The 24,173-nt window shown below is 40.0% G+C and overlaps 1 protein-coding gene across 5 annotated transcripts in view; it reads left to right on the top strand.

Moving 5' to 3' along the window:
• Positions 1-23,044, top strand: part of LOC143316832 (glucosidase 2 subunit beta-like) — a 124,356-nt gene extending 101,312 nt beyond the window's left edge. Inside the window, exons 14-17 of one of the 5 annotated variants that reach the window (XR_013076626.1) lie at positions 7,878-7,977; positions 12,628-12,912; positions 17,018-17,351; positions 17,459-17,552. Coding sequence is in view for 2 of the 5 variants with exons in the window: in XM_076724539.1 (XP_076580654.1) it covers positions 7,878-7,977; positions 12,628-12,765 (238 nt within the window). In the remaining 3 variants the exon portion in view is untranslated. The other 4 variants (XR_013076625.1, XR_013076627.1, XM_076724539.1 and 1 more) reach the window with 4 other exon arrangements.
• The last annotated feature ends 1,129 nt before the right edge of the window (positions 23,045-24,173 follow it).

The following is a 24,173-nucleotide window of genomic DNA, read 5'->3' on the forward strand; positions in this document are numbered from 1 at the left end:
TCTGCAGTGGCTGCGCATGTATAAATAGGAGAGAAGTACTGTAGGTAATTATCTCGATAGGTGGCCATTTTTATTGCACAGCAATCACAAGGGAGCTGTAAGATTATTACTGTAAAGCTACTCAAACACAAGCAGGTTACAAATGAGCGCCAAGAAATTGAACATCAACCTGAGATTGAATCCTGGGATGACACACTTAAGCAACCCTCGGCAAAAAAGAAAAGGGATGGCAGTTACAAGCTAAAAATACAATCACAATGTTTTCTGGCGTTTTGACAAAGTTGATATTTGACAATATTTTTCAGCTTCCACTAACTGATGTGTGATGTGTGAGTCAGCAAACTGCATTGGATGAGTAGTGAGGACAGGGAGACTGGAGCAACAAAACCAAACCGGACTGCGGTCAATGTGATATTGTCAAGCTGATTTGACTTGATGTGTGATGCTGGTTACAGGAGGGCAGAAGTGATGTGTGTGTTACATGTTGAATCATTGTAGTGGCCACTGTTTGCAAGATGGAGCTGAAGCACTGTCTTAATTGCTAAGTGGCTAAGGCTACGTTGAGAGCTGAAGTCAACCCTGATTCCAAAAAAGTGGTTTGGATCATTCCACAGGTAAACAGCTTGATTGCTAACAGGTGATAGTATCACGATTGGGTATGAAAGGGGCATCCTGGAAAGGCTCAGGCGTTCACAAGCGAGGTTGTAGCAAGCTTCATCACTTTGTGAACACATGAATGCACAGTTTGCAAATGACTGCATTCTGTTTTATTGTCATTTTACACAGCGTCTCGACTTTTTGTGTTGGTTTTGTGAGGATGAATGAGGACCTGCTACAGTACATGATGTTAAAATTGAAACCTTCATGATCTTAAGTCAAGCAATGATTAGTTTGTAAGCATACAAATGGAAATTTACTAGCATGACAGCCTGCGTGTTTGCACCACCATCATTCGGTTCGTTCATATTCATGATATCTATCCATGCGTTGTCTTTCCTTCTCATTTTCTAGCTGTAATCCGTAATCTGTTGTTTTTGGTGCTCTCTGTTCTGCTGTTAGAGGCAGACGTGAACTTGTCACCACCTGTGGAAAGTCCATCCATACATCGATTGGCTTTGTCTTGCGAGCTGTTGCTGTTTAACCCACAGAGGTCTCGGTCTGTGTACGCTAAACTCCAAAACTGTGTTTGTCGAAGGCAGCTAAGAACAGGACATATACACAACCGTATTACTTTTGTGTTTCTTTTATTTACCATGTTTATGGTTAAGTTGTACTATCAGTAGTTTACATTTTCAGGAATGTGGTCTAGATGATTTTTTCTTACTTCTATACTGACATACAGTAGCCATTTCATTACACTAAAGTATATTAATGAAAAGAATTTGTAACAAATATTGTGCGACCACCTTTTGCCACTGTATTTTTCCCCTGAATACACTGAAGAAGCATCGTACCTGCACGATTCTTATGTCAAGACCTTCTTTTTGTTGATATATATTTTATATTTCCATTTGATCATTTACATTTTCATGAAAGTTTAACATAGTGCTGATGTTCTTACAACATTAAAGGCATAATATGTGGCATTAAAATGTCAAAGAACATTTAGACCTATGTTATATATTTTGACATTATCCCAAAATGTTTCTGAAAACTTTCAAATTCAGAATTTTATTCAAGGTAACACTGTTTCATCTGGCTGCAGAGTGAGAAGTCGACTAATTAAATGTAAATAAAACTTTAATACATTAGCTCGTGAGCGTTCCCATTCCCGTCCCCTTTATTGTTTTGATATACATATAAAAAAAAGACGGATTTATTTTACGCTTTAAGTTTTTGTAATGATTTAACCTACGGAGTAATGACAGTTCCACCGGAACAAGTGCATAATTATACATTTAAGTGTTCTACTTAATGCGCTCATTTTCAAGCTGTCAAGGTTATTCGCTCGAGTGCCATTAGCGAAGAAAGGGACCCTCTCTACCTGGGAGCCGCTTAATGCCCAGTGCTTGAGTGGAGCGTGGCATGGTACAGCAGTGCAACCACAGAGCAGAGACAGGAATTCTATGGGAAATGTAACGTCTATATATTTGTGCTCCTAATGTGTTTGTTGTATGGTCCCTGAACCCTGAGCAGCCCACACTTTATCTGGCAATCAAGGCGAAAGGGTAATGACTCTTGTGTGTCTGAGGAGAGGGTTAAAGTGGGAGGGAGTGGGGAGGGGGGGGCTGACACTCTGAACCCCTGATGGCCTTTCTGCTGGGTAGCCATGGCAACGTCTAGCCCAGTCGTTAATGAGGCACAAGTGAGCTGTTAACAGAATACTGATTTGGGTTTGACATCAGCCCTGATTCATATCTGTCAGGAGCTGTTGATGAAATATGCACCCTGAGTTTGTTTTATAGCTGCACATAAAACGGCCTCGGTGTTCTGTTTACGCAAAACAAAATGTGCCATGGATGTTACTCACTGATCTGGAGTAATTATGTGGGTCGGCGTGTTATACATAAGAAAATTGGCCAACAGAATGGTTGCGAGACACAAAAACATCCAGGTTGCCGCTCGCAGTTTCAATAGCATGCATCCCCGTATACACTGTTATGTCTGATAATGTATCTAAAAACCTGTTCTGAGCCCCACAAGTCAGAAATACAAAGAAGAGAAGGGATGTGTGAGCGCCCTCTTTGTGCATCAGTCATATGAAATGAAGTGAAAAGCCCTGACTGAGCATGTGCCCTTCACATGTTCCTGTGCGTATGAATTATTTATCAATGTGCTGGGCACAATGGGTGGAAGGAGGGTGAGAGGAGCATCAGTGACTGGCACGGTAATGACAGTGTCTGGGCTCGTCTCAAAACGCCATTCTCTGATTGGTGACCTTACACGAGTGGCAGAGGTTAGCGATGCTTGGCACTGCTTGGCTATGAGAGTGGAGCCTTTTTTTTTTTTTTTTGGTAACGCCGCTGCTTCACTGAATCCAAATTAGCCAGCAGCTCCCAAATTGCTCTCTCTACCTGCCAGTGCAGCGCGGTGTCTCATGCTGTAAATGATTAGCGCATTAACAGCATAGTGAGGGGACTAACTTGCTGCTCCAGACCCCTTGTTAAAGCAGCGAAAAGCATAGCTGTGAGGTATAATTCATTGCAGTGGCAGCTAATGAGTGGATGCTACAGTGGGAAGGTGACGGTAATAAGCGCAGACTTTGCACCATCTTAACACAGGTTAGGATTCAGGATGAGGAGCTGGTTGTTACAGAAGTATTTACAAGTCATCTAAAGCTGAGTTGGCACATGAGATCATTGTTGCTGCAAATGAACGGAGTGTATTTGAAGGAGCAGGCTTAATGCTGACGTTCTCTGATAACAGAAGCTGATGGGAGGTACCTCTGAAATGCTGTAATACTTGGGCCAAAACAATACCTGAGTTTCAACACACATTGTGGCCTTTTTTTTTTTTTCATGCCTCATTCCCACTGAGGAATATTGACATTTTTTCCATTTTTCTTCTCCATTTGCTTTTAATTTAAGTTTCCAATTAGTGCTAAATAGTATTAATTCAAGATAAAGCGGCCTTTGATGTGTTTTCTAGCTACCTTGTAAGATAATCCATTTAATCCAGAACGTGTCTATACGGCTTGAGCTTCAGAAGCCAGCCATATTTTGCATTAAGAAAGCCTTGTGCTAGAACGAGCGACTCTAAAGGAATTAACATATTTGAAAAGTGAGATAAAATGAAGGCTGAAATGACCAAAATTATAATAGATAATGAGCAAATTTTGATAAATGACATACTCCCACCACCGCAGCCCCTTGCATTTTTTAGTGCAGCGTCCATGCATGGTAAGAGCCTAACCAAGCAGTCAATGACAGTTTTCAGTCACCGTGGGCGCGTTTTGTTCGATGCATCATAAAGTATTGAAGTTAAACACCCAGCCCCTGTCGCCTCATCTTAGATACTGATGTCTCTCTTTGCTTGTGAAAGCACTTGTTGTGGAAATATGAATATAATTCCTTTACGTGTAGCGCACATGTACGCAGACACGTTTCATACATGAATGTATGCAGGCAGCTTGCTCCCGTGCATGACAAGCAGATATGATGACGCTTCAGTGGATTTTACGTCAGCTTTCTGATGTCTAGAAACATACGAGAGAAGCGCCGAAGGCAAATGAGCAAATTTATATTCCGTTTTCTTGAGGAAACCACAGACATACCAATCGGGGCTACCATTGTGTTGTTTCTCCCTGCAGTTTTGTTCATCCACTTTCTCTGCGGTGAAGGCCCAGGGTGTCAAACCACACACAAACACACACATGAAAGCATGCACAAACACAGTTTTGGCCCAGATTTTGCCCCCCTCTCAGTATCTGCAGGGTGTTTAAATACCGGAGTAGAGTTGTCTAAATGATAATTGCTTCTGAAAGGTTGATTTGTGGCTATATCAGAGGGGGTAACTCTCCTCTCAGTGTTGAGCGAGATTAGCTGTGGATCTTGGGGATTTATCACTTGAGGCATACGGATTAATGCCGCGATGAAGTTTAAAACAGAATCACTGGCGACCGCTTCGTTTTAAAGAAATAAGAGGAGCTTATATCAGCTCAAGCCATTATCAGAAGAAGAAAAGGGAGCTAATCAGCTTTTTTAATGCTAATTATTCCTAATGAGGATTAGATTCTAAAAAAAAAATCTGTAAAACAATACTTTGAGACCAATTTTGTCCTAACAGTCACAAAAAGTACTTTTTTAATGTTCTTAAAATCCAAAATTAGCATGTTGGACTTACACTGGATGATTAACAGCATATTATATAGTATTTCCACCATTTTTCAGTCCTTTGTTCAGTCATACAGTAAACTTAGCTCTGAAGGCATCAAGGAGCTGAAACTGCAATTTTAAGGGTGTTTTTGTGGGTACTGGATCTAATTAAATCACAACTCCATCTGCTATTCTGTGTGTCAATAGAAATCACACCTTTGTGATTCAGAGAGAAAATTAAATGAGACTGACTCGCTAATGTGCGCGGTTAGAGGCATGTGTGAGTTCTCCGAGGCCCACCATCTCACCCACAATGCAAAGTGAATGTATGGATAATAGGTTTAGCTGACGAGATGTGCTGCTATTACAGGTTTATCTGTGATGGAAGGTGCATTTTATGGCATTAGAGGAGGCCAGACAAAGAATGACTCATAACCCAGATATCAGTAAATAAGATTCTCGAGGTTTTAAGCCTTAAAAGGAGCACGTGTTCAGTGTCTCCCATCATTAATCATTAAAAGAAAGTCTGCATGAGCGGCCCCTCCCTTGTCTGTATGTGGTCGGAAATGGATTTTCTACAAAAGCTAAGATGCAATTTACTCTCTGCTGCCAATTTTTAATCTAATTATGTTCATTCATGCTATTTTATCACTGTCTCCCTTGTTCTGTTCCTAAAAAAATGTAGCCTGTACTCTGACCTGAATAATAATTGTTGGGTGTAAACCATTTTGTTGGGCAGGCAAACAGGATTTCCTGCTTGGCTGCGGAAAACAGGTGCAGCAGATATGTACGTACATACAGTAACCCAGATAACTTAAGGAGACTGGCCCTGCTGCTGCAAGTTCAAGTGAGCATTGTGTGCATCATGGCTGCAGCTTAAAGCCAAACTGTGATAAATTGGATGAGAAAATGAAGCCGTCATTGAGCCAGCGGGGTCCATTTTGCACATGTGCTATATTGTCAGTCACAGGGTCAGACTAACATATAGTAATGTTTATGCACCCTTGTGCCATGAAATTAAGCAATAAGGCCCAGTGATGTGTAAGTAACTAGCATGCACTAGTCTGGGGATGACTGTGGAATGACTGTAGAAAATGACCTGCCAATACCGAGTGGAAGCAGGTATTATTACAGGGAATGATCTGTCAATAAGATCCCATCTCGTGACCCCTGAGTCCAAATGACTGGAGTGTTTTGGCCACGTCTCGGGGATAACTTAAACCTAATTGACAGGGCCTACGCTGCCTCCTGGGGCACACGCAGGGCTGACAAAACGAGAATGGAGATTAAGGGAGGAAGTGAACGAAGGTGAGGCAAGGGAATGAGGTGCTTGCGTGCCTTAGGGTGACAGGAGGGGTGCAGTGGACAAGGAGGCATGGAGGTGATGCGCAAGGGATCGCTGGTCAACTAGCAGCGAGAGCCACAGCACTGTCACTTTCTCCGCTTGCCATGTCCGCCGGCCCTGACAGCAATCCATTTGAGGGCCTCATGGTACTAAGAGAGTGCTAAAACCCAATCAAACAGGCTGGAAGGAAAAAGGCGAGACGCTCGGGCCCAGCCGGCTTCCACTTGTGTGAGCAATTCACCTCTGACTGACCCGTTCAGGCATCTTAAATAAGCCATGCACATCATGGACGGCAGAAAAGCCACACTCAGGGACCTGAAGACAGCCATGTATCTGTAAAAGCTTGAGAGTGCTTTTTGAAATCAAAGAGGACTCCATGTTTGCCCTCATCAAGGTCAAATGAGAATAAAACAGCAGTTAAAGAAATGTGGAAAGAAATTCCATGCTTGTTGGACACAACTTAATATACCTAGAATACATTTTACTACCACCCATAGTCTGTCCGGTCAGCTAAGACTGTATGTACTTGTTTGTAGTTTGGGAAAAAGGAGCAATGTTCATTATGGATTAACCTTCATTTCTGTTTCTCTAGATGTTTGAAAAACGAGCATGTATTATAAGTACAAAATAGCATTGAGATGAATTAGAGAACCAATGAACACATCAGAATAGGTCATGAAATATAGCAGATTATCTTCTATAATACTAAAAGCAGTACTTAAAGAACAGAGCAGATCTTGCTACTTTAATCCCCCATTGAAAGGTCAATGTACAGTGGGCACATTGATCAAGTGTTGCACACTTGTGACAGGGTTGGCACGGGTGAGAAAAGCACTTAGGCAGATTAAAAGAACAAAAAGTACAATTTATAGCTTTTTGTAGCTTTTTATTCAGGGTAATTAATAGAGTACAGACAGGCAAAAAAAAAGGCCTGCAGACCATCAGGTTTCTTTTTCTATGTGTGTTTCTCTGGAGGTGAAAAGACTGATTTCATTATTTGCATGTGGCATTACTGACAGAAAACAGTTGCTAGCCTATGTAGGGCGAGAGATCAGAGCAGCACACATTTCAGTAAAAATCTTCAATCAGCCATGCACCAAATGCAGAAAAGACTTTCCTCTCTAACGGGATTACAGCGTTGTGCAAAAATCAATACTTACCAGCAGCACGACTGCAGTTGACGCCACCTCAAAGACGCTGCTCGAGTTCAACAAAAGATCAGAGGGAGTTAGCTGGTGGAAGCGAAATCAAATGGCATCTGTCAGTCCTGCGAGCTGTGTTGGACACTGTCGACTGGCACCCTGGTTTGCTTTGGTTTTCCAAATGTTTGGTGAGAATGTAATTAGCTAGCACTGGGCAGGCACAACCTCATTTGAGATGGGCTTCACTAGCGTCGTGTGGTTTCCTCTTCTCCTTCCCTTGTGTGTTACTGCACACAGAATTAACTCTGACAAAATGGTAATTAATATTTCCCCTCCATTGTTGAAGAGGAGAGGGGACGCGAGAGCGCCAGCGCCAGGATCCAAAGGAGGGCACTGCCAGACTGGCCTTCTTGCCAGCTTTTTATTTTTGCTGGGAGAAAGTGTTTTTCAATAAGCCAACCTAGTGATGTTTAAAAATATATGTATGTTTCTGTGCTCAATTTGTCCCAAATGTTTACAAAAGATTAGGAAATGACTGATTTTTCTTTGGCTTGACTGATAGACAGAAACTTTGCTTCCGCAGGCACTTAAATATGACCCTAAATCTATCGGATCTTTTTTCTTGTTTCATTCCAGGAAGTGGGGGATGTGGGCAGGAACACCAAAGAACCCGTACAGTCAGATGGTGTATGAGAATGGAGAACCCTGCTGGCAAGGAGGCTCACGCAGCACTACAGTAAGCACATGTGTTTCACGCAAAACCCACAGTAGACACACACACACAGACACAGTAGTGGGAGCATATGAGAGCATGAAGAGGCAGACATGAATAAACTAATAGACAGACAGATGAACAAATGGTACGTACACACTGACAGACTGTCAAATACACAGATGGGTAGATGATACAGTAAAGGATGAGGGAACAAAAAGAAGTCGTTCGCGCAGCTCATTGGAGTTCCACCCTAAATAAAAGATGTGATACTGAACTTATTTGTATTTTAATTCATTGTAGCAGATATGGACATTTTAGAGTTTCAAAGTGAATTAAAAGAATCACACCAATTATGCTTTGTGGCATTATGACCAACACAGTGGATGCACTGTCAGGCAACACAAATATGAGCAAATCATTTTGTTTCAGATACCTTCATGGACCAATCCAGTTTACGCTCACACCACAAAACAGTACTCTCAAATAGTGGCTGAGGCCTTTATTTAAAAACCAGACGTTTATTGTTTATTGGACAGTGTATCTGTCCATGTTGTATAAGTGTATCTGGTCATATTTCTGAAAGAAATCTTCACCTTAATGCAAAGTCGTTGTTTCCTTCATGCTAACCTCTTGTATTGAAACATTTAAGTATGATGGACATTTACATCAGTACAACAGTCATACTCACCCATTGTTTGTGTGGGATTTTACAGAAGAGAACAGAAAAACTGTAGTTTTTTTTATTCACAGTTTATTGTCCATGAAAGTAGACACATAAAATAATTTTTAATTGGCTTGTTTTCTTTTCTTATTACAGTCTTCTCTCCGTTCTAACTTACCTATAGCCATGCAGGTAACATAAATTCTCATATGAAAGTTGGTTTGACAAATAAGTATCAAAAAATAGACCATCAAAAAACAGAGAAACGAAGAAAGGCCAGGTAAAAAAAGCTCTTCCATCAGTTCCACAACTGAGCCATGTTATACTCGTCTCTCTGCTGCACCAAGGTTGTTTGTTAACAGAAATAATGTTTTCATACTCTTATTAATTCCAGTTGTTTCTTCTTTGCCATGCAGTGTTCATCTACCGTCTACAAAACTTAACACTGATGTTTTTTTTCTTACTAACTACATACAGTGCAGTATAAAGGGAATAATGCAAGACTTTTAATGTGAAACCTCTGGAGGAAGCGTCGAGTCCCGTTCATGACAGCTTAATGTTGTCCGGGGAAAAAAAGCAAAGTGGAACGTCTCACATGACTCGCTGTGCTGATGGAATTAGTGCTGCAGAAATGGACATTATGCTGAATTTATTAAGACAAGGGGGTAAACATGGAGGAGGTTTGGACTTTGCATTAACATGGGAACATGAGAATAATTAAAAATAAAGGCGCGGTTTCTCTGCCACTATTTGAGAATTTAGCGCAGTTTGGTTTGGTACGGCCAGATTTTGATATAACCCCTACTGAGATTTCTGCTGCCACCCCAATACTCTAAGCGCTGAAAAATTACAGCAACTTGTCTTCCCAGAAACAATGTCCTCATTATTCTGGACAGACCACACTGCCAACCGTTCTCATAGAGACTACAGTGAAAATGTTCACAGCGAACTGACGGAGGATTGCCTGACGTTTATATTGCAGCGGTTTTGCCACAGTTAGGCTTTCAGATGCTTTTGACACATGACTCACAGATCATAAATGATGCTGAAACCTCTTTTTTGCATAAGACCAAGAAGATTCTTTAGCCACAGGCTTTAGATAACACTTCTCCCACTACAATAGCCTAAAGATGGCGTACATAATGACTTTAACAATCAACCTTAGAAATAAATACAACTTAACGGTACAAAGAGGCCATGGACTTCTTATTTCCAGAGGGAAAGCTAAAGAAAACAGCCAAATGAAGCTCCTCTCTCCACATTCATCAGGGACAATTTGAAGCCGAGTCTGCTCTCTGCATGTCTCATTCTGCGCATGTGTGTTTCAACAATGGGGAGTTAGTCAGTCAATCAGTAAAAGACGTACAGTCCTCATGGCCCACTCAGCAGCCTGGCAAAAAGATGTTTTGTTCAAAGCCAAGTGATGGAAGCTGACTCGCTTTTCCCCCTCTGTCAGTCTTCATTGGTTTTTATGGTTAATGTCGCTCCGGTTGCATTCTCTGCAGCTTTTCCTCCTTCTTCTCCTCTCTCTAGTCTCCCAGTATTCCCTCCTCTTTCAGTTACTTTTATGATACCCATTTACATTTCTGTGTGAGAATTTGCTCAATTAAAAATGCAGCACATTTAATCATCTTATTTTCTTTGCCTGGCCCCCTCTTCAAATCAGAGTCCAATAAATGTCGTTTGCAAATGTATGTACTCATGCCATCCGGGGGCCCCCTTTGAAAAGACTAAATTGAATTCCTTTGATACAACCCCCTAACCGTGTGCAGTCGGCATAAATGAAGTCTCGTCAGAAGTCGACGCTCATTATATTTGAAATGCTGAACCTCGTCTTTGGGTAGTGCTCTCTCTTTCAGCGGTGAAACACTTTATACTCGAGTAGTGGGACCAGTGATGTATTGTTTCAGTGGTGGATATTGAGGTAATCCAAATTCAAGCAGCGTGCAGTGTATCTTAAGAGTCTGCAGGGAAGGGTGAACTCAACTGTTTCAGTTATTAATTAAATTCAAAGTGCTGGAGTGTGACTGTTACATGTGAGCAGTGAGTTCAGCTACAACCGCCGCAACCGCGGCCCCAGATCTAAAGCAGCCCTTTGTTTAAAGGATAATAGGTCAGGTTTTTGTAGATCTGGCCATCTTCTCTATTTGTCAATACTGTACTGCAGGCACATAGGAGAAAGGTCTGCACACTGTCAGGCTTCAAATAAACAGTGGAGCCTTTGTGCCTGCAGTGATATATTTTTTTTTTTGTCTCACAGCTGAATATTTTTGCCTGGATGTGCACACACTTGGTCCCACTTTATGATGATATTGTACTCACCAGGATCTGAGAATGGGGCAACGTTGCGAAGAAAGTTATACAGGAGGAGAAACATGCACACTCAGGCGATCATGCAGGCTTTAAACAAAACCCTGAGCCAGGAAAACAAAGGTCAACAGTAAAAGTATCACCCAGGATGTCTGCTGTAAACATCCAGCACAGACTTGACCTACTATAGTTGCCGTGCTTGTGCACACACACACGGCTTTCCTGTGCAGTGGGGGATAATTACTGACATTTGTAGCACGCTCACTTTCAGTTTGACGGATAACAGATAAAATGTCTAAACCGTTGGCTTGTTTACAACCTGTCTGATCGTGTTTCTTTGTACTTCTTTTTGCCGATGGCGTGGCCACGATCCCAGATCACAGTATTGTTTTTGCTGAAAACAGTAGTATCAGAACTAATAGAAGTGTTTATAAAGATGTATCATTTGATTTTATTCGCATTTTGTCATCCTACCATGTCAGGCTTAGGGTGGTTTGTTTGGTTTAGAAAATTGAAAGTCAGCTCATATGTTAGCATGTGTTAAAGGGGCACTCCGTGGACATAATTTGCAGGAGAGAGATTAAACGCAGAATGGAAAACATTGATGCAGCAGAAGCAATCTTGATTATTGGTCCCTAGTACATTTCCCATGATGCAACTCAACAGTATCTTTCATTAAACACCCACCTCTTTCGGACGAGCTGCTCACTTGCCACTATCGTAGTCATAAATGAGGAGTATCCAAGCCCAAGCTGAGACAACCCTGGTGACATCACTATGACATCATCTGGGTCGCTCTGTCAGATTTGACACCTCCTCCTCCTCAAAGCAAGGAAGAGTCGAGACAGAAGTACACGCGCGTGCTGGAGAGGTTCCATACTTGTAACCACACAAAAATGCTGGTGTAAGTCTTAAGTGTTGCCCCACAGCACTGATCTACGGCTCCGAATCTCCAATAATCACGCACACGCACGCAGGAAAACACTTTGTCTCACCGAGTGGCACACACCAACTTAATATCTCTGTGCAACAAGATACTAAGTGACATAACAAAAGACTATTTTTAATCCAAGCACGGGACAAAACCAAATCACCACTCGTACCAGCCTGAAACTTCAGCACAATAATACCTGTCAAGTTCCCGTCTCTCTCCCTCTCCAGGTGCTTTTGTTCGCCGGAGGTATCGTCTGCTCAGGGTGCAGTGTGATGTGAGGGGTTGCTATGGAAACCCCCTAGAAGTAAAATACCTTTTATTTTCCCTCTCCACTCTCTTGCAGAGAGCGTCAAAGTCGCCTATTAAAGTCATGACAGTGGTAATCACATCCCCGCGTGTCATGTTCACACATGGGGACAGCGGCGGTGATGTCCTATGATACCACAGCGTCCCGCAGTCACAGCATCACTTTGGGTCTTGTAACACTCGGATTGCAGGCTAGACGGTGATGAAACCCTTCATGTGCCGGGAGACCTGGTAGTGCTTGATTCACCAGCTCCACTACTGCTGTAGTTTTGGCATAATTCTATCATTTGCAGTGAATCCCATTGCTTCACAAAAGTTTGAAAATCCCTAAAACAAGAGGTAGGACAGCGTCTTCAATCAGCCCCCTCCGGGAGATAAAACTGGCATGGCTCTTGACTCAGGCTAACTAAGGCTCGTCTCCCCGCACCACCTCAACTTTCCTTTCTTTGTGCTTTTCTAGGTCACACTGACATGCGGAACGGAGACAGCCTTGCGATCGGTGAAGGAGCCCAGCAAATGCCAGTACATCATGGACTTTCAGACTCCTGTGGCCTGTCAGCCGGTGCTAAAGCAGCGGGGCATACACAGTGAACTGTGACCCCTTCCCTTCCTGGCCTAGCCTAGATTAATTTAGCCTCCTCCCCCACCCCCTTGGCTAGCCTGCGGTGACAGGCTGGGGTCCTGAGGGTCCCCTCTGACATCTGTGTTGTCAGAACATATATACTTCCAAGCAAGTCCTGCTAAGGTCAGAATCCGATTTTCAGTAACACTGCTCCTAGACAACTTTAGTTTTCATTGATTGTTACAGTGCTGCTTCCCATTGTTACATGTTGATATTTTTAGAGAGCATTTATTGAATGATTTAGTATTCACACTGCAGTGTACGCCTTACACGTGTCTCCACTTAAGGCCCAACAAAATGACGATGTAAATAGTTGAATAAAGAAAGTGAAACTAGATCAGTTGCAGGGTCCAATGACTAATGCCACTAATGTAACTGCTGTATCAAATAACTGCTCACTTGTGAGCACAAATAAAAGGACCGTGTCCTTCTACTTCATTAGCGTGGCTACCTTATTCAGCCTTACTTAACTCTTGAAAGGATAAGTCTGTTGATATTTAATGTTTTTGATTATGATCGTCAACAAATCCTATGAAAAGACCAGAACTGTTTTGATCGTCTGTCACCGCCTGTTTATCTGCTATAGCTTAGCATAGCATTGTTTTCAACTATTAAAAACACCCACTGAGCCACAGTGTTGCACTCGGTGACAAAGTCTTGACGGTATATTCCAGTATGTTTACACTCAACAACATTACTATGTGGATAGCTGAGTAAATACAGGGCCATTGCTACTAATGTAACTGCTGTTTCAAATAACTGCTCAGTCATAAGCACAAATAAAAGGGCCGTCCTTCTACTTCATACTAGAGCCACAAAGTTGTGATCCTCACTCTCTGTTTTCCTCCCCTCCTAAATGAAACTCTGGCATTTGTTTTGAAAGCTAAATTGGCTCCTCATTGTTTACCCCATTGCTTAGAAGAATGCAGTTCTTACTTTTTCTTGCCCCTCCCCGGGAACCTGCATTATGCAACACAAAAAATAATGGCCCAGCTGGCCACACTATATGTCTGTAATGCAAAGCAATGACGCCAAGACGCCGCTTCGTTAATAATTGCCATAATTGTATAAGTATGTGGAAACTGCTACACAAAATGGAGCAATGACTATTATCAGGTTGATAACCAATAATTACTTACAAACTCTGTGCTCATTAAGCAGCTCCTGTGGAGAAACTGAGCTCAATATAGCCCTCCAGAATCCCCTCCCCTCGCCCACCAGGATCCCGCTGCTCGCTGTCTCCCTCTCGTTATATCCCAGTTTCTCTCTCCTCTTTCTTCACCCTGGTCTGCTTTTCATTCCATCTGTTATCCACGTTGTTCTGTTTCAATCACTCTCTATCTCCTCGCTCAGGCCTGCTCTTCTTTGTCCCCCTTTCCAGCCCTCCATCCTCTGTCTGTGAGCAGCGTCTTCCCTCCACACATTTTCCCACTAAAATCCCAACATCCTGTTTATTTATGTGCATGGCATGCTGCTCTCTACCTCCCTCCTCTCTCTGGTCTTTCTCTCACTGAAAGATTAACCATCCCCTCTGCATCTCCTCTCATCTATCATCCTAATGGGGGCTACAAGGGGAAAAAAAACAACAATTTGCTGAGGGAGAAACAGCCACAGAAGGGCAAGGAAAGTGTTTGGATTGCAACTGTTGATCAAGTTCCAGCCTGCCAACCGGTTTATTTACGTGCCGCTGGTGGCACAGGACCTCTTTTTAACGGCTGAAACTGTCATCTGCTACAGCACACATGCATTCATATACACAAACACTCCAACATGCAAACACCTCAGTGACATTAATGCTTGTGTTAAAGTGGCAGGCACAGGCCTCATTCTCATATTACTGAGAGTGGTGGTCCAAGTCAGAACTGTGGTTTTTAAACAGGCCGCTGCAACCTGCTTTAAAAACAGACGAGAGCGTTTACAGCAAACAAAGCAAATTAAATGGGCGGTCAAGAGAAAAAGTAAATAATATTAGAGATGTGGAAATAAAGACCTTAAATCGTAACAAAACCCAAAGTTTTCTAATCTAATGTTGAAAAGCAGAAACTAAACAGGTCGTATATTAGCTGGAGTTTGATGCCAATTAAGCTCTGTTGTGTTCCATAAACTAGGCTCATTATTTGGGGATTTATTCCTAAAAACAGACAGTTTTTGTTATTGATTTGTTTATTTTCAAAAGAAAAAAAAGCGAAAGTGAAAGTAAAAACACAATCAAAACAAAAATAAAGATTTTAAAGATGCAAATTTTGACCCCAAAAACCATATATTGAGTAGCTACTTACAGGGACTCTGGCGTACGATCAGCAGCTCATTGTTCAGCGTTCTCCTCTTGACTTTGAAGTTAAATTTGCAGAAATATTTTGTGATCTGGCTTATGGAGATGAAACGGGAGAAATCTCAATCATCTCCCTTCTAAATCTCTCCCATCTGTTTTTTAATGCAAATTAGTAAAAAAGTAAAATAAAGAACAACGATAAGCATTCATTATAAACATCAGCTGATCGGCCAATAGCAGGTAGCCAGTTCAGTTTCTGCTTTTGAACATCGCTCTTTGTCTTTGAACAAATGAAATCCCCTTTGCAAACACACACAGGTGATACATTATTGGCTTTAATGCAGAATAGCAGCAGCTCCCAGCACCGCTGATGTCTGTCGTGTCCACTAACCACCGCCCCTCTTTGTCTGTCTGTGTTTGATAAACGCTGTCATAACTCAGATTGTTCCCCTTGACATTAGAGACCATTTTACAGTTGATTATTTTAAGGGCACAGATGATTTGGCCTCTTCAGAGCTCAGTTCCAGCTTCAAAAAGCTCAATATCAAAGTGCAAGCTGACATTCAATCTGCTGCAGTGGATTGAAAATGCCTTGTATATCACTGTTTTTCTAATTTATGGGAAGTTTTTTTAAAAAAAAAAAAGTCCATTTCTTCCCTGGCTTCCCGGGCTGTGCACCTCCTCTTAGCCAGCCTCCTTTCCTGTAAGTGGGAGAAGCCAACTGCGGGAGGCCCCTGGTAACCACATGCTATCACAGCTCGGCCTTCCAGCCTCCAACCGCGACACGCTTACACTCATCCACTCCACAGGGGAAGTGTTGAGCCTCGCTCGCCGACGTGAGAGCACAAACACAGAAACATTTACCCTCCACTAGATAGGCAGCGCTGCTTATACCTCCCTCCTCCCTCCCTCCCTCCTTCACATCTCTCCCTCTGCTCCTCCCATTGCTGTTTGCTACTCACTCACTTTGTCTCTCTCCTCCTCTCAAAGCGCAGTTTCCCCTCAAGCTTCGTCCTGGTCTCTGTCATTTTTGCTGCTGTTTATTTGTCGGTCTGTGTATCTTCCTCTTCCTCCCCCCTTCTCCTTCCCATCCTCCTGTCAATATTAGTCTTTGTTCATCTGCATCTCTAATTCTCTCACTCCTCTTCATTCCTATATGGTGTCACCGTGCTCCCTTACTGAGTAATGCAATGTGTGATGCTGAAGCTGATGATACTCTACAGTAGACTCCAGTGTTTTGACACAGTCTAGATTTTGAGTTAATACCTCCGACTGTTATCAGACTTTGTTTGCCATTATTAAGACTTTGTTTTGTTTTGCGGCAGACGACGCCCTCAGTTTCCCAGACACCTTAATTAAGACGAAATGGAGCCACTTAAAAGTGACTCTGTAGCGTTTGAAAGGAGAAAGAGGAATTTTGTTTGAGAGGAGAAGTTATTGCTTGTCCTACTCTTACATTTGATTTTAGTGTTGATGCCAAAGCTGCTGTGATTTATAGTTTAAGATCAAATGATAATGTGTAAAGTGAAGCAGTGACAGAACTATGGTCTTACTCTGCAGCTCATCTCAGCTCTGCAGAGCTTTATAGCCTGTTTTAGCTCATTGTTTTGGTTTCATGGCCTGCAGCTTCACTGTTTTGGTTCAGTGTCAGCTCTCTCATCAGTGTCATTTTTCATAACAGCTGTCAGTGAAAAGGTTTGAATAACCAGCTGTATCCTACCTGCTCAGGCCCCAAGACTGACACACAGGTAGCGATTAGCATTAGCAGCTAAAGAGTGAGAGAGTTGGAGTCCAAAACAGCCACTTTCTGGCCCATGTACCTATAACACATGCTTTGAATGGACCCAGCTAACAAAGAGTACCGCGGTACTCCTCAGGAATTCAGTTTTTCCGTTATCTGAAACCATTAACTGGATGGATGTTACACACTAACTGTTGCTTCTTCTCTGTTGTCAGCGCTGTGGCTGTGTATGGATCACGTGAATCACTGGGGGGAAAAAGACGAGACACTTTGATCCGTGAGCAAGACTTCCGACTGTAGACGACAGAATTATTGCTGTTGTTGGTTCGTGTCTGCTGAATGTGTAAACAGGCAACTGTTTGTTAGCTTCGCCATCTCAGCTTAACATAGCTTAGCTTGTTTCTGCTGCCCCCAAGTGGCTAAAGAATATATTCTCGCAGGTCTCAGGGAAAAATTTCCGTTGTATTAAAACAAAAGGATTTATTGACTTTGTTTCGATGTTACAAGTTGTATTTCTGTCAACAGACAAACATTTTACGCACACTTGAGGTAAGAGAGAACACTCTCAAATGTGTTTTTTGTTTGTTTATTATTTGTTGGTTTGAGGTTCAACTGGCACTCTTAATTATGTCGTCGTGTTGTGTTCTCTTCTGCAGTGGTATAATGGATTTCCGTCTGATGAAGTGGCGCCACCTACTGCTTATCTCGATGACTCAGTAATAGCACAACGCTTGTGGAATGAGATGAGTATTCATTTGCATTTTCTCTTGCCGATTTACCTGAAATTTGGATAAAATGTGCGATAGATTTGGATGGAAACCCAGCTGATGTTGTTCTAAGGCTATGTTGAACTATTTGGTTGAGAGATACAAATATATCTGATTGACAAGAGCTAAAATAAATGCTGACTATCTGTACGAGACAATCACAATACTGGATAAAAATGCAGACACTTACTCCTAAGAAAAACATCTTCCCATGCAAAACATGTTATAATCAAATAGCACATATGAGAAACCTTAAAATACCTTCAGAACAGACATTGGTACTAAAGCTTTGTGTTACTGTACAGTATGTGCGTGTAGGCTTGAAACTGTATATTTATGTACTGTATTCTCACAAACAAACGCCTTTAAATGGTGTTGTTTGCAAAGAATATGTAGGCTAGAGGATGACTGTGAAGCGTCAGTATCGTGACTGAATAGACTGGAGTAAGTGTGGACGCGAGGGAGATGGATGTGACTGTCGCACGCCGACTCAACGCGAGCGCCCTTTTTTCCTTCTCAGCCCTGAGGGTATAACTGGCCTCCCTTCAAAGGAGGAAGCTTAAAAACAATCTCTAAAAGAGTGAAAGCGGCGCTGGTTTGTGGTGGGCGTCAGTCGACCAGTCAGTCACTCACTAGTCAGTCAGTCAGTCAGTCAGCCAGGCGAAGGCCTCGCTGTCTCCCACTCCAGAGAACAGGTACGCTGAACTAGTTTCTACAAAGCTGAGTCGGAGATTTAATGCAATATAAAGCCTCTGGGCCCTTTTAGCAATTTGGAGTCAACACACAAATACACCCACGCTCAACTGGAAAGACTTTCCATCCCTGCCCCTTCATGTGCAAATGTGCTGAATGGAGGTGTGTAAGTATGTGCTGGTGTGTGTGTCTGTGTGTGCTCGGCATGTGTTCGCTTTCTCCACTGAATCCTTCCCGCGATTCCCTCCTTCCCTTTTCTGATCTGTAGCAGCACATCAATGGCCAGTCAGTTCAAAAATCCAGCACAGAAACTCGCAGTCCGAGCTTTTTTTTTTTTTTTTTTTTTTCTTTTTCCAAACAACTGTCCATTTAAACTGCAATCTTCCAACGTGCCTGCCACCCACGCTGTGTGGGGTGAAGCACAGCAAGTAATTTAACACATGATGATCATTCAGTAAAGTGAGGAGTTGTTGATACCCTGCAGATTGTCGAATCTGTTCCTTTGTGAGAAAAGTTCTTTATGAAACACCATCACATGGTCACCATATGGCAGTGATGCAATATAAAGTTTTCTCCAGATGCCAGTAATGCAGTATTAGATAGAGTGTGGCTCTTGACACTGCGTGATTGGCAGCTTTTCCAGCTGTTTGTTGGAGTTAGGCGCCTGTGAAGGCTTCGTGTTTTTTATGCTGACATCAGCTTTGGCATCTGTTGCATATTTGAAACGTTGAATGAGGGGGAGATTAAAATATACAGTGATGTTGTGTTGTTCCTTTGAGATGGTGAGGAATCAAAATGGATTATATCCTCAGAAAAACAGTTTTTTGTCTTGCCAGCTGATTGATTTGAGTGTTTGCCTTTACAGATGCAAGATAAATACGAGTTGTCAGGTTTTGCTGTATTAACACATCTCTCTGAAGTCATATCACTTCAACTTGAGCTAAAAAAGCTGAAATCTAACGCAGACGTTGTGTTACATGCCAGTTTACAACCCCAAGTCACAAAAAGTTGCACTGTGTGAAACATGAACAAAATAATTTTACTCCATATACTCCAATTGAAAACAGTAGAAAGACAACATATTTAACATTTCTGTTGGTAAACATACTCTGTTTTTATTTACATTTTACACAGTGACCCAACTTTTTAGTAATTGGAGATGTAGATTAGGGAAGTTTTTGCAGGATTGTCTTTGTCTGACTTGGATTACACCTTAAACAAACTACTCAGTATGCGCTGCATCACCAGTAATAGTGTGTAATATTGTTTGTGTTGACTGTAGACAAATAGCTGTAGCATATAAATGCATACACCAATGGAAGGTTTCCAGTTTTTAATATTTAAAAGACGTTTACTGTGTGGAAATAATACATTATCAATGAAAAATGTTACAGTAAAAGCAGACTTGGGAGAAGAATTAAGTAAGGTCACGTATTCATTATTTAATGGCAACTTTGGATCAAACAAGTGGACCCTTGTACAAATAAAGTAGAAAAAAATGGGCAGAAGTGAGTGTTAGCATGGTGCAGGGAGATAGAAGAAGAGTGATGGGAGAGCCAATTGTGCACAGCAGCCTTCGCCGTGCAGGGAAGTCATCCATTTTAAGGGCTGCAGCAGAGTACCTGCTAGCTTTTCATTAGCATGTGAGACACACTGGTAGGATGGGAGGATGCGGACGGATGGCCGGCCAGACAGACAGATGGCTGTCTGCTCCATTACCCGGTGACACAGCACTGCACTGAACACATCATACACTCTACACACACATACACACACACACAAACATGCACACACTGGTTTGTAGGCAGACAAAAGAAAAGAGCACTTGACTCTTTTAAGAGAATAAAAGAGGCGGAAAAGCGTGCAGAGATGCATTGAGGTGATCTACAAATCTGCAAAGAGCTGAACAAGAGATGTGAACACACTGACAGTGTAGCCTCAGGTTTCCTAGTTAGACTTTTTGTGAATGAAATCACTCTCTTTAAATAATGTGGCTTGTCCCCCCCCCCCAACCCCCCCACCCTTTTTGGAAGTATTGGATTTAAATTTCAGATTAGTGCTGAGAGGGAAAAGAGACGCGATCGCTGTTCAGGTGAAAAAGGAAAGAAGTCAGCGTTTGCGTTTCCACACTGTGTTTGATTCAGTCATCAATTACTGTACAGCAGCAGCAGTCGTGATAAATAAAAGTCAACAACTGACTAACTGCAAAGCCCTGTCATTGGCGCTCATCCAGCACCCACTGCAACATATTGAGTTATAGACCTACAGCATCTGCCTGCCTGTATACACACATCATTGATCTCTATAAGTTCTTCTTCAAAGTCTACACATTTGATCAAAGGTAGTGGAGGGTGGATGGCATTTTTCGAAAGCAAAAAGACCAGCGATACACCTGAGGAAGAATGCAGGGGGAGGGTGTCTCTTCTGCCACGACAGATCTGGATCAAAAGTACCTATTGCAGAATCAAAGTCAGCGGCATCAATATTTCATCACAGAAGAACCTGCCGGTTGTCGCACAACCCCTCCTGCAACCTTTCCTTTTCTGTCCTTTCCTAGGCTACTATTTTTGTGGGCTACAGGCTTCCTGTTGAACAATTGTATGAAGTTTACTGTGATTCTAAGTACAGAACCTCCAATCATACACAGCAGCATTTTTGCCAAAGTTTAGTATCACACCTTCACATAGTTGCCAAGATTTTAAAAGAGACAGAATAACACGACAGGGTCTCTAGCCATGCTAGCCACTCTGTAAGGCTGTCTTACAGAGGCTCAGTGATGCATTGAGCTCAATATTAACATTGGCATGCTAATATGCTCATAATGACAAAGTAACATGCTGAGGTTTAGCATGTGAGCTCCAACAAACATCAGCTGGGAACCATGCTCACTATCTTAGTTTTACATGTTAACATTGCTAATTAGCACCAAGCACACATGTTTGTGATCAAGTATCACCAAAGTATGAAAGGCTAATCATCTGGGAAATATGAAAAAAAAAAGTCAATCTAATAAACCAAAGTGGTCTCTTGACCAAATGACAGGCCACATGCTGTCAGCATCACTTTAAAAACAGAATGGTCAGCATCAAAGTAGCTCAGATGTCTTGTCTCTCACTCCACAGTATGGTAGCTTGTAACTTATCCTTCTTGTCATAAATTTATTGCCTCCGAGCACAGATTTGAGTTGATCTGTGCAGTGTTTTCCTTTTTCAGCATTTATTTTTATACTCGATACAGCTTGTAGTAATTAAAACTTGCTAAAAAAATCTTTTAGTAATACATGCTTGTAACTTTCTATATCAGTTAGTAATAAAAAAAAAAAAAAAAAATGCAAAAATAAAATCCTATAGTAGTACATGCTTGTTTTTTTTAAGCTAACCAACTTTCTATATCAGTTAGTAATAAAAACTAAAAAAAAAGTGCTTAAAAAATCCTGTAGTAATACATGCTTGTTTTTTAAGCTAATCCACTTTCTATATCAATTAGTATTAAAAACAAAAAAAATGCTAAAAAAAATCCTTTACTAATACATGCTTATTCTCTTAAGCTAACCAACTTTCAATATCAGTTAGTAATAAAAAGAAGAAAAAAAAATCCTTTAGTAATACATGCTTGTTTTTTTTTTAGGCTAACCAACTTTCTACATCAGTTAGTAATAAAAACTATAAAAACTTAAAAAAAAAAATCCTTTAGTAATACATGCTTATTCTTTTAAGCTAACCAACGTTTTATATCAATTAGTATTAAAAAAAAAATTTCGAAAAAAAAAATCCTGTAGTAATACATGCTTGTTTTTTTTTTTTAAGGTAATCCACTTTCTATATCAATTAATATTAAAAACTAAAAACAAAAAAATGCTAAAGAAAAAAAAAGCTTTACTAATGCATGCTTATTTTTTTTTAAGACAACCAACTGTCTAAATCAGTTAGTCAGAAAAACTAAACAAAAAGCTAAAAAAAGAAAAAGAAAAAATCCTTTACTAATACATGCTTATTCTTTTAAGCTAACCAACATTTTATATCAATTAGTATAAAAAAAAATTTTAGAAAGAAAAAAAATCCTTTACTAATACATGCTTGTTTTTTAAGCTAACCAACTTTCTAAATCAGTAATAAAGACTTTAAAAAAAAATCCTGTAGTAATACATGCTTGTTTTTTTAAGGTAATCCACTTTCTATATCAATTAATATTAAAAACTAAAAACAAAAAAATGCTAAAGACAAAAAAAATCCTTTACTAATACATGCTTATTTCTTTAAGCCAACCAACTTTCTGCATGAGTTAGTCAGAAAAACTAAAAAACCAAAGAAAAACAAAATCCTGTACTAATGCATGCTTATTTTTTAAGCCAACCAACTGTCTAAATCAGTTAGTCAGAAAAACTAAACAAAAAGCTAAAAAAAAAAAAAAAGAAATCCTTTACTAATACATGCATGTTTTTTAAGCTAACCAACTTTCTAAATCAGTAATAAAGACTTAAAAAAAAAAAAAAAATCCTGTAGTAATACATGCTTGTTTTTTTTAAGGTAATCCACTTTCTAAATCAATTAATATTAAAAACTCAAAACAAAAAAATGCTAAAGAAAAAAAACCCTTTACTAATACATGCTTATTTTTTTAAGCCAACCAACTTTCTACATGATTTAGTCAGAAAAACTGAAAAACAAAAGAAAAACAAAATTTTGTTTTTTTAAAAAAAAAACCTTTTAGTAATACATGCTTGTTTTTTAAGCAAACAAACATTCTATATCAATTAGTATTGAAATTAAAAAAAATTAAAAAGTCCTGTACTAATGTATGCTTATTTTTTTAAGACAACCAACTGTCTAAATCAGTTAGTCAGAAAAACTAAACAAAAAGCTAAAAAAAAAAAAGAAAAAATCCTTTAGTAATACATGCTTATTCTTTTAAGCTAACCAACGTTTTATATCAATTAGTATTAAAAAAAATTTTAGAAAAAAAAAATCCTGTAGTAATACATGCTTGTTTTTTTTTAAGGTAATCCACTTTCTAAATCAATTAATATTAAAAACTAAAAACAAAAAAATGCTAAAGAAAAAAAAAGCTTCACTAATGCATGCTTATTTTTTTTAAGACAACCAACTGTCTAAATCAGTTAGGCAGAAAAACTAAACAAAAAGGTAAAAAAAAAAAAAAAAAAAACCTTTACTAATATATGCTTATTCTTTTAAGCTAACCAACGTTTTATATCAATTAGTATTCAAAAAAATTTTAGAAAGTAAAAAAAAATCCTTTACTAATACATGCTTGTTTTTTAAGCTAACCAACTTTCTAAATCAGTAATAAAGACTTTAAAAAAAAATCCTGTACTAATGCATGCTTATTTTTTTAAGACAACCAACTGTCTAAATCACTCAGAAAAACTACACAAAAAGCTAAAAAAAAAAAAAAAATCCTTTACTAATACATGCTTATTCTTTTAAGCTAACCAACATTTTATATCAATTAGTATAAAAAACAATTTTAGAAAGAAAAAAAATCCTTTACTAATACATGCATGTTTTTTAAGCTAACCAACTTTCTAAATCAGTAATAAAGACTTAAAAAAAAAAAAAATCCTGTAGTAATACATGCTTGTTTTTTTTAAGGTAATCCACTTTCTAAATCAATTAATATTAAAAACTCAAAACAAAAAAATGCTTAAGAAAAAAAACCCTTTACTAATACATGCTTATTTTTTTAAGCCAACCAACTTTCTACATGATTTAGTCAGAAAAACTGAAAAACAAAAGAAAAACAAAATTTTGTTTAAAAAAAAACCTTTTAGTAATACATGCTTGTTTTTTAAGCAAACAAACATTCTATATCAATTAGTATTGAAATTAAAAAAATTTAAAAAGTCCTGTACTAATGCATGCTTATTTTTTTTAAGACAACCAACTGTCTAAAT

The sequence above is a fragment of the Chaetodon auriga genome, chromosome 24, assembly GCF_051107435.1.
Source record: "Chaetodon auriga isolate fChaAug3 chromosome 24, fChaAug3.hap1, whole genome shotgun sequence".
Taxonomy (NCBI): Eukaryota; Metazoa; Chordata; class Actinopteri; order Chaetodontiformes; family Chaetodontidae; genus Chaetodon; species Chaetodon auriga.